We start from the raw sequence: 10,796 nt of genomic DNA, 5'->3' as shown, positions 1-10,796 counted from the left end.
GTATGTCTCACTGTTTTCCTCCTTTTCTGCTTTTAGGAAGGAGTGGGGCCTGGAACCCTTTCTTCCTCCCTCCCTCCTACAGAGTATCAAAGAGAAAAACCTTCGGAAATCACTCTCCCAGCAACTGAAGGCCCATCAAGCCCATCCCCCCAGCGGCACCAAGGTACCAGGGCAGGTTGGCCACCAAGTGCTCTGCTCAGACAGCACTGGCCTCTGGGCTGCCAGGTGTGGCTTTGGAGATGGACTCAGGGATGCTACTTCCCTGGGTGCATTTCCTTCAGGAGACACATTCATTTGGCACAGTCGGGACCCTGAAGCAAAGGGAGTTCCCATTTCTTCTGTGGTCTTGGTACAAAGAGAAGCTCCGTAGGGCCTGAGCAGCTCCAGGAAAGTGACCAGCCCCTCTACCTCAGGCATATGTGGGGAGAAGTCGGGTCCAGAGTCAGAGACCCCAGAATATGAATGAGTATGTCTGTTGGATAGGAATGATCCCAGGGGGAGGGCAGGCCTGACTGGGATATTATAGGCCAAAAAACATCAGGAGAGCACTGGGCACTGGAAGATGAAGGAGAAGGTGGGAGAGCAAGGGACATCAAAGGGGCCAAAGAAACTTGGCCAACTTCACTCTCTGACTTGGAGCCTCATGCCCCACTTGGGGAAAGGCTTATTTTGCCCACCCCACATTAACCTCCTCTCTCCCAAGGCCCAGCAGTCACGGGGCTTGTTATCCTGTAGGGTTCCCAGATGCAGGCAAAGCTTCAGTACCTTCGGATTCTGAACGAACTTCCCACCTTCACAGGTGTCCTGTTCAACACTGTGGGCCTGGTGAGTAGAGTAGGGGGCACTTGGAGGTGGGGACGATGGGGGACAAGGGGCCTGCCTTACAGCAGGTCACCAGGTGAGATGTCAGAAGAGACTCCCCCTCCCTTGTTCCTGGGTGCATCCATCCAGGTCCAGCAAGCCTGGGGTGGCCCCCTAAGAATGGAACTCAGGCTAGTTCATATCATGCCACATTCGATCTCATCTTGCACACTGGGCTCGGGTGCTTGCCATGTTCTCAGGGTGTGCTGGTTGGAGACCATTTAACAAGGTGCTGACAGGAAGCTGATAACAAGATCTAGGAAGAGCAACCAGCATAGAGCTAGGGCTTGGTAGGCCCAGAAGCATCACTTAGCACTGCTATAGTGACCACCCCCAAGGGGCTGGCCCCGTGCATTGCCTAAGCAGGTAGTCACCGGCCTGTTGTGATTTGATCCCTTACCCAAAAAAATGTCTCCCATACTGGGCTACCCTAAGACACTCCTTTGATTCAAGGCATCCAGAATCCCTTTAGAGAAGCAAATTTATCTGAGGGCCTGGGGTTGGGGGGGATGGAGCACATTAAGCCATGATCAGTCATTACCTTCTCAGAAATGAGTTTATCAGATTAGTTCCTGGCAGGGCTCTGAGGGAATGGGACTCAGGATGGGACAGGTAAGTTTGAAGGGGGGGAAGTTCTGAATGGGGGGTGCTGCATGGGAGGACATGACCACTGTATAAGGGGATTGGAATGGGCCAAGGACAACAGGAGGGGAGTTGGGTGGGCGGGGTGCCAAAGCAGAGGTGGGAGGGCCTGAAGACAGGCTTTGCTCCTTTCGCTATTTGGGTCGGGGCCAGGTTCTACTGGGGATCACCACAGGCTTAAATGACTACAACCTCTGGGACCAAGGGAAGGAGGGGGCCAGGGAGACATCCAAGACCCAAATAGTCCCAGGAGAGAATGCAATGATAGGCCTGGGACTTACTAGCTAGACCCACCCTGTGGTGGAATGGTCAAATCCGCTCTCCCTCCCAGCTACCCTCTGGGCCTGGTACCAAGCACCACTAGACTCTCCCTATCCCCCTTCTCCAGCAGAGCTGCCCCACAGTCCCTCTTCATGTCTCCTTCCTCTTAATGTCTCCCCACCTCCTCTACCCCTTGCTGTGAATTCTCTGAATGCATGTGCCTGGGGTCACCTGCTGGGCAGGACGAGAAACATTCTGCCACAACCCTCCTGGTGGGGCCCCGGCATGGTATCAGCCACGTGATTGACCTCAAGACGAATCTCACCACTGTGCTATCGGAGTTCAGCAAAATCAGCAAGATCCAGCTGTTCCAGGAGAACCAAGGTGTGGCCCGGGTAGAGACCAGCATCTTAGATGCTAAGGTGAGCCCTCCTGGGTTCCACTGTCTTTCATCCATGCTGGGAAGAGACTGTAGTCTTGAGGTAGAGCAACCAGCACATCCATTGTTCTATTTGAGTCAAGCCTTAGGGATGACATCCCTGGGCTCTGATACTACCCACAGAAGCAGACCTGGAAGGGTAGACTCCCTCCCCTGCCCTGACAGATGCCCCCACAAGCGTCACACCGCTTGCTAGGGTTAAAGACAAGAAGTGTATATACCTGTTGGCAAGAGTGTAGGTGGAATGACTAGGTGACCCATCTGCAGAGGTCATACCCTCTCCCTTCTTGGGGCTCCCCTGCAATCAGCACTTATTTAGTTCCCCTCCTCCACCCCATGTGTTAGGCACTGGAGATACAAAGATTGCCTTCCAAGAGCTTCCAGTTTCAACAAACCAGAGGTAGCATAATTGGGACCAAAAAGCACTTAATTAGGAGAGAACTATCCAGAGCTTGAGTGGAACTCTATCCCTCATTGATTCACCATTGACTCACAGGAAGCAGACAGATACTGTATAAGAAACACTGTGGGCTTGGAAGTCAGAGGATCTGGGTATATCCAGGCCAGCCTTTACCTCCTCTAATACTGAGTCACTCCACAAGTGCCTACAATGTGCCAAGCTTTGTGCAAGGCATAAAGGGATTCAAAGACAAGAGTGAAACCATCCCCACCCTCAAGGAGCTTACATACTATTGAGGGGAAACCATATATACATAGAAAATTAAATATGAAATAGATCTAAAGTAATTTTCAGGGATAGTCTTCCCATAAGAGGTGAGCTTTGAAGGAAGCTGGAGTCTCCAATGGGCAAGGGTGAAGGTGGAGCTCATTCCAGACATGGGGGACAGCTTATACAAAGGCCCTGAGGTAGGAAATGAAATGTTGAATATGATGACCAGTATTCTAGTCTAGTTTTGCTAGCACTTACCATATGTGAAGGAGACCTATGGGGCAGCTAGGTGGTGCAGTGGATAGAGTACCAGCCCTGAAGTCACGAAGACTTGAGTTCAAATCTGGCCTCAGACCAAAAATACTTGACACTTACTAGCTGTGTGACCCTGGGCAAGTCACTTAAACCCAACTGCCTAAAAAAAAAAAAAAGAAAAGAGAAGAAAAAGGAGACCTATGTAAATTAGTCTAGAAAGGTAGGCAGGAATGAAAGGGTTACAAAAGTCAAAGGGGAGGTTGTATTTGATCCTGGGGGCAAGTGGGAGCCCCAGCAGTTTTTTGAGCAGGCAAATGACACAGTCAGAGCTAAGCTTTAGGAAGATCCCTGTGGGGGCTGGGTGGAGGGTGGATTGGAGAGGTGACAGACTGGAGCCAGAGAGATCTCTTAAGAGACAACTGTAATAATAGTTTAGGTGAGAGATAATGAGGTCCTGAACTAAGATGGTGGCAGTGTCAGTGGAGAGAAGGGGATGGATGCAAGGTATAGCATGTAGATATGAGAATCTTGCTAAAAAGTACTTAGCACAGTACCTGGCACATAATAGGCACTATAGAAATGCTAGGAGCAGTTGGTCCTGGAGTCAGGAAGACCTGAGTTCAAATCCATCCTTAGACAGCTGTGTGACCCTGGGCAAGTCACTTATCTTTGTTTGCCTTTGTTTCCTCATCTGTAAAATGGGGATAATAATAGTACTTTACCTCCCAGAGTCATTGTGAGGATAAAATGAGATAATAGTTGTAAAGAGCATAGCATAGTGCCGGGCACATAATAGGTGCTATATAAAAGTTATTATTATTATCATCATCATCATCATCATCATGCCTTCCCTAAAGAAAAGTCACTTGATTCCTCAGAGCAGAACATAGCCTTAAAGACTTCATAAAAGAGACAAAAAATATCTCCTATGTATAAATAAGATTTTATGAGATTTCTTGATACCTCAGCTACTATCTGTGTGACTTTAGCCAAGTCATTTCCCTGTATCAGCATCTATATAATAGCCTATTATATATATATATATATTATATAGCCTATATGATAGCCTATTATAATAGCTGACCCAAATGGCAATTCAGACATGCTTGGTGACAAATGCAATTGACTTGTGCTCAAGAAGTGGCCTGAAATATAGCATTCAGGAAATATCAGACTAGGAAAGGAGATCGGCCAGTTATGCAGTGAGAAAGAACAAGAAAGGAAAAAAGGAAACAAGCATTACACTTACTATGTGCCAGGCACTGTGCTAAGTGCCAGGGCTACAAATATGGGCAAAAAACCAGCCAGTACCTGGCCTCAAGGAACTTACATTCAAATGGGGGAAAGTAACACACAAAAGGGAACTGAAAAGTGGGGGGAAATGGGGAGAGATGAGGAATGAAGGTACCCAGTGTAGAGGCATGGTTTTGAGGTCCAGAAAGTCAGCTCTTTCTCCAGCTAAGATTGGAGACATCGCCTCTTTTCCTTCAGTAGACACTGGCTAAGTAAGGCTGGAATGCTGGATTTGGAGTCAGAAGACAGAGGCTTTGCCTTTAGGCAAGTCACTCGAACTCTCTGGTTTCCACATCTGTAAAATGGTGATGCTAATACTTGCATACCATGCTTTTACACACATTCTCATCTCTGAAATATCATATATACATATATATATATATATATATATATATCTTCTATACATCATTCTCATCTCTGAAATAACTTAAGTCTTGTGCCATCTTCTTCCCAGCCTCTGGTACTGCTGATGGAATGGCCCGAAGCCACCAACTTTGCCTGCCTGATTGCAGGGTACTGTCGTCTCCTGTTGGACTCCAGAAAAATGATGTTCTCCAAGACTCCCAGCCAGCCTCCTCCACCTCCAATGAACAAGGCAGGTAGGGCTCAGCCTCGGTTTTACGTGTGCCATGGCGCAGGTCCAATGGCCTGGGGGGTTGGCGCTGCCTCAGTGCGTTATGTTGACTTCCCTTGGTTGCCCACCTGCCAAAGATGGACTGCCCTGGTCTGCCCAGACATAGCCTGGTGTCTTTGTTGAATGAAGTAGGCCCACAGGCCTTTTGCTGTCATTCTCCAGGACTTCTTGGTCATGGTAATTTCTATGATACCTATTTGGGAGTCATAGCATATAGCATAAAAGATTACATGGTGAAGTGGAAAGAGGACTGGACTAGGAATCAGTTTCCTCATCTGTAAAATGGATATACCAATGAGTTACTTACATGACTCACCTTGTGGTTTCATTGCGAAGAAAAAACCTTGTAAACTGTAATGTGCTATAGAAATTATAATTGCCATGGGAATGTGGGGGGAGGGAAGGGGCAATTTCTGGGGACACCACCTTCTTGAGAGACACATAAAAAGGAGGAACTGTAGCAAAGTGGCCAGGTTTTTAACCTGCCCATGAATGAGTTTGCTTCTTTGCAGGTGAATCTCCTCTAAACTGGCCGTCATATGCGTTGAGCCCCGGCCATGCGCACAACAGCCCTGCGCAGAGCTTAAGGTAGAAAGACATGGTCCTTCCCAGGAAAGGGCATCTAACATTAACAACCAACATGCATGGCAAGACAGGGATGTGCAACCATCCCCATCACCCTAGTAATTCTACTTGAGATAACACTGTGCAAAGAAAAGTCCACAGATCTAATCTGTGTCTTCGAAAAGCTTACAATTGAAGCCAAACACTTAGATGAGCAATCTGTATTGGTCGACTTGATTTGGGTTTTTTGGATTTGATTCAGGCATATAATAGTACCCCAAACCAGGAATCCACACAGTTTGGGCCTGTGGAAAGATAGGCACACCTATACACTGTTGGTGGAGCTGTGGTTTGGTGCAACCCTTTTGGGAAAGAATGTGCAATCCTCTCCAAAAAGTCACTAAATTGTTGATAACTTTTGACCTAGTGTTGCCACTATTGGCATATATTCTCAAAGAGGTAAACAATAGAAAGAAAGGTTCCATATATACCAACATATTCCAAGCAGCACTTTTCAGGGTAATAAACTGAGTGTTCATCTCTGAGGAAATACATGGTTGAACAAACTGTGGTACATGAATATAATGGAATATTATTATGTAGTAAGAAATGCAGAGGAAGCTTCAGAGCCAGGAAAACCTGGTTTGAAGTTCCACCACCACTGACTATGTGACCCTGGGTAAGTTCCTTAACCCCTCAGTGTCTCGGGGCAACTCTAAGCCTATAAATGACAGAGCAGTGAAATCCCAGATCTAGATCCAGACAAGAAATGGTGAGTGGGGAAATTTGGTGAACCATGGTAAGAATTATATGAACTGATACGGAGTGAAGTGAGCAGAACCAGAGGAATAATGTCGAATAATATACAATGACTACAATAAGGTAAATGTACAGAATGTTAAAAGGAAGCTGCACTCTGAGTAATTGTCATAACCCGTCTTGATTGCAAAGCACAGAGAATGAACCACCCCTCACTCTTCTCCCCAGAAAGCTGGGGGATTTCAGGGCCACACGAACATTGTCAAAATCAGAATTGGACATTCGTTGAATTGGTTGTTCTTGCTGGATGTTTTTTCTTTGTTCCAAAGGAGGGTTCAATTCCAGGGAAGAGTTGAGGGATGGGGGTGGGGGCCAGAATAAGACTCTGAACTGGCTGTGATATTAAAACAAGGCATCAGTAAAGATAAGATAATCTTTAAAAAACTCAATGAAATACACCTCTGAGTAACCCATGCCACCAGCTCCCTTCCCCATAAGCCACTGAAAAGTGGTGGGCACCCACCCTCCCAAATTCCTTAGGATCTGCACTCAAGCCAGTAGAATTCTTTTCTCGGGCTGCCAAAGCCATCTTCTCCTTACTTTGCTCTTCCACAGAGGTGCCCAATGTGGGGGCGCAATGCTAAAAATCACTGGGTGCCTAGGGAATGGATCACAGCATCTTGGCCTCCTGGCATTTGTACTGCTCCATTTTGCTTCTCTTATTCAAAGCCCGATAGTCTATTTACATCCAGATATTTCTAGTCTTCTCCCTTTGGGAGAGATACACGCACTGGGGAACTCCTTGATGATGCTGTTGACCGACAGTTCAGGTGGTTCCTTGTGCCTGCAGGGGGCAGTTTCCTGTGGCTTCTCTAGTGAAAGCTGAGCATCTTCAAAGTGGATTCTCTGTTGTTCCATTGGTCTAGCCCATGTGTCACTCATACAGTGAGAACTCTCTGGTCCTTGCACTTGGATATTCTCAAGTTCACTGGAGAATAGCCAACATCAAATCTCTTTGGATCTTGTAGGCAGATTTGTTGCTTCTTTGCCACCTTCTGTACCAAGGCTATGGTGTTCCCCTTCTTGTCTAAACTCCAATGACTTTCCTAGGGGATATCAAGTTCTCATCGACAAACCCAAATGTGGTTTGGACTGGCCACTTGTTGGCACAGTAGTCTTGGAGGGAGGAAGACCCAAGGTCAATATCTGCTTGAGACACTAGCCATGTGACCCTGGGCAAATTACTTATTCTCTCTCAACCTCATTTCCCCATCTGTAAAATGGGGATAATAACAGCACCTACCTAACAGGGTTGTTGTGAGGATCCAATGAGAAATTATGTGTAAAGTGTCATATATACCTTAAAGCACTGTATAACAGCTATTGGTTATTATCATCATTATTATTAATAATAATAATTATTATTATTATTAATGAGGGTGGCCCTCACTCTACAGAGTGCTATGGAAATACACATCTTAGATGTCTTTTATAAAATGACTAGGATACAATTATCACTTGAGATATGCTGTCCAACAGATCAGGGCCCTCAACACTCCCTGTCCTGTTACTTTCACATGCGTTCCATGAGTCCAAGTGGGGAGGACACACGAAAGGCTGTAGGCAAGGGGTGGCTTAAGTTGTTCAGGGCCCAGGCCAATGTGTGCCAGCCCCATGTCCACATCCCAATGCTGCCTTAGAGGATGGCAATTTCTTTCTTTCTTTTTTTTTTTTTTTTTTTGGTGAGGGCAATTGGGATTAAGTGACTTGCCCAGAGTCACACAGCTAGTGAGTGTTATATGTCTGAGGCCGGATTTGAACTCAGGTCCTCCTGACTCCAGAGCCGGTGCTCTATCCACCGCGCCACCTAGCTGCCCCGAGGATGGCAATTTCTAATCAACTTATGTCTCATTCTGTGCCTGAGCATACTCAGCACACACTAGACAGAAACCCATCTAGTCTGCATTTTTAGTCACTCGACAAGCATCTATGCAGTGTGTACTGTATACTAGGCACTGTGCTATAGCACAATATAGTTCTGTTTTTCTGAATGCCCTCTGCTGATGCTTGCTCTTCCTCCCACCCTCACCCTCACCTTTGCCCCTCTGAGAGAAGCAGCTTTGCCCACTGTTTCATTCCTCTGCATCTCCTGAATTGGAATCAGTTACCCAGAGTAATCTCTCAGCTCCTCATGAAAGGGCCACAGAGGGAAACCATCTCTTAGCCACTTGAGAATAAATGTTTCCAGTCTTTAACTACCTCACTATCCACTGCCCTCTCCTCAAAGAAATTCACTGTCCTTAGCAGTTCATCATGTCCAACCCACACTCTTCTCTGCTCAAGCATGCTCATGTATCTTTGTAGGCTCTTGGCATGCACCAACCCACAATCTGCTTGGGTTGGTTTGTCCACCTGTTCTCCATGCACAGACCCCAAGGCAGCTAATTGGCATAGGGGACAGAGCACTGGACTTAGAGTTCAAATCCTGCCTTACAAGTTGCATGACCCTGAGCAATTCATTTAACCTTTCTGTGCCTCAGTTTCCTCATCTGTCAAATAAGGGTGTTGGACTCAGTGGCTCGAAAGCAGGCCTGCTTAACCTTGTTAGTGTCATAGACCTCTTTGGCAGTCTGGTGAAACCTACAAAGCATTTATAAGAATTTTTTTTTAATTCATAGTTGAAGGAAACACTAAATTTCAGTTAGAGGTTGGTGAAAACTTGGATGTAATTTTTTTCCTTTCCAAGTTCATGGATGCCCTGAAATCTATACACAGATCTCCCAGGCTAAGAACCCCTGCACTAAGGGCCTTTCCAGCTCGAAATCTATGATCTTATGTTGTTGATGCTGGATTTGGAGTCAGGAAGACACAGGTTCCAATTCCATCCCTGATACTTCCTAGCTATGTGACCCAAGGCAAATCACTTAAAACTCCCTGGGCCTCAGTTTCCTCCTCTGTAAAAAATAAGGGATTTGGACATGATGGCCTCTAAGGTCCCTTCCAGCTCTGGGTCTCAGATTCTCTGATCTGATGACCCTTTGGCCACCAGTCTCAGAAGCAGCCTTTTCACACACAACCCAAATTCGCAGGAGGGCTGTTCTTTCTCCTGCTGAAAAGTATTGGTCAATTAGACGTAGACTTACTACACAATCTACGCTTTCCCAAATTGGGTACTCAGTCATGTTGGGATTCTGCAGTTTGAGAACACAAATGAGCTCAAATATGGGGCTCCTGAGACTTTTCATTGGCTTCCTCTATTTTTCTATACTCAGTCCTTTACCACTGCTATATTACTCTAGTCTAGCAATATGCCCTATCCAGGACTCAAAAAGTACCACCCCAGGGGCAGCTAGGTGGCACAGTGGATAGAGCACCAGCCCTGGATTCAGGAGGACCTGAGTTCAAATCCAGCCTCAGACACATTACACTTACTAGCTGTGTGACCCTGGGCAAGTCACAACTCCATTGCCTAGCCAAAAAAAAAAAAGAAAAGAAAAGAAAAAAGTACCACCCCAAAGAGTTAAGAGAAGTATCTTGATTTCCCTTAGTGAGTCTCTTGTATTTCCACCAACAGACCTACAGTCTTGTCTCCTCCTCTCGTTGACATCACCCATGCAGGTGCTAGTTTCTCTCCTAGCCCAGGATTTCTTAAACTTTTTCCACTCACAACCCCTTCAGCACTTCTTAAACTGTGGGTTGTGACCCCCATGCTTGGTGACCTCTCCAGTCCAACCTTCTGTGTAGGAGGGCTTCCCCCTTTGTTGTTATTTCCTCATCCTCCATAGGCTGGAGGTGGAAGAGGGAAGTCAAGTAACTAATCTCCAGACATTTTCAATCTTTTATATCCCAGATTGCCAGGTTGGAGACATTGTTCTGTCATCCTTCTTGAGTACTCTAGGCAGTCCCTTTTCATTATCTTCATCACAGTATCCCACAGACACTACTAAAATGAGCAGTCCTAGTTAGCTAGGATAAACCAACTTTCCAGTGGTTGCATAGCAAAGAGTGCTACTTTAGCCCAATCTCAACTGCCACAAATCTTGACAATCCAACAGTGTTTAACAACAACAGCAAACTGCCATGGCAAGGCAGACACTATGCACACATCATGCGCACTTTACACATGATTGGATAAAAGGTATAGGTAAATATCACTGGATCTGTTCAGTAAGAGTGCCATTGGACAACAACCAACACTTGGACCTAGCAGTTATAGCATATAGAACACAAAAAAGGACAGAAAAAATATTCAGGGGGTCAACAATGCCAGATGAACTAGCTTCAGTATGACCTAATACTCAAACAGGTGATGGAGAGAAAGACAGACAGAGGGAAGGAGAGGAGAGACAGAGACAGAGAGAAAGAAAAAGAAGAAGAAGAAGAAGAAGAAGAAGAAGAAGAAGAAGAAGAAGAAGAAG

The 10,796-nt window shown here is 46.1% G+C and overlaps 1 protein-coding gene across 1 annotated transcript in view; it reads left to right on the top strand.

Moving 5' to 3' along the window:
• Nucleotides 1-10,796, top strand: part of FRMPD3 (FERM and PDZ domain containing 3) — a 79,332-nt gene that overhangs the window by 49,148 nt on the left and 19,388 nt on the right. Inside the window, exons 8-11 of the mRNA XM_027845579.1 lie at nucleotides 37-163; nucleotides 736-825; nucleotides 2,007-2,186; nucleotides 4,876-5,020. Coding sequence (XP_027701380.1) covers nucleotides 37-163; nucleotides 736-825; nucleotides 2,007-2,186; nucleotides 4,876-5,020 — 542 coding nt within the window. The remainder of the gene's footprint in view (nucleotides 1-36; nucleotides 164-735; nucleotides 826-2,006; nucleotides 2,187-4,875; nucleotides 5,021-10,796) is intronic.

This window comes from Vombatus ursinus, unplaced genomic scaffold, assembly GCF_900497805.2.
Source record: "Vombatus ursinus unplaced genomic scaffold, bare-nosed wombat genome assembly UNPS02014982.1, whole genome shotgun sequence".
Taxonomy (NCBI): domain Eukaryota; kingdom Metazoa; phylum Chordata; class Mammalia; order Diprotodontia; family Vombatidae; genus Vombatus; species Vombatus ursinus.
The sequence above is the reverse complement of the archived record's forward strand: the minus strand, read 5'-3'. Positions and strand labels throughout refer to the sequence as shown.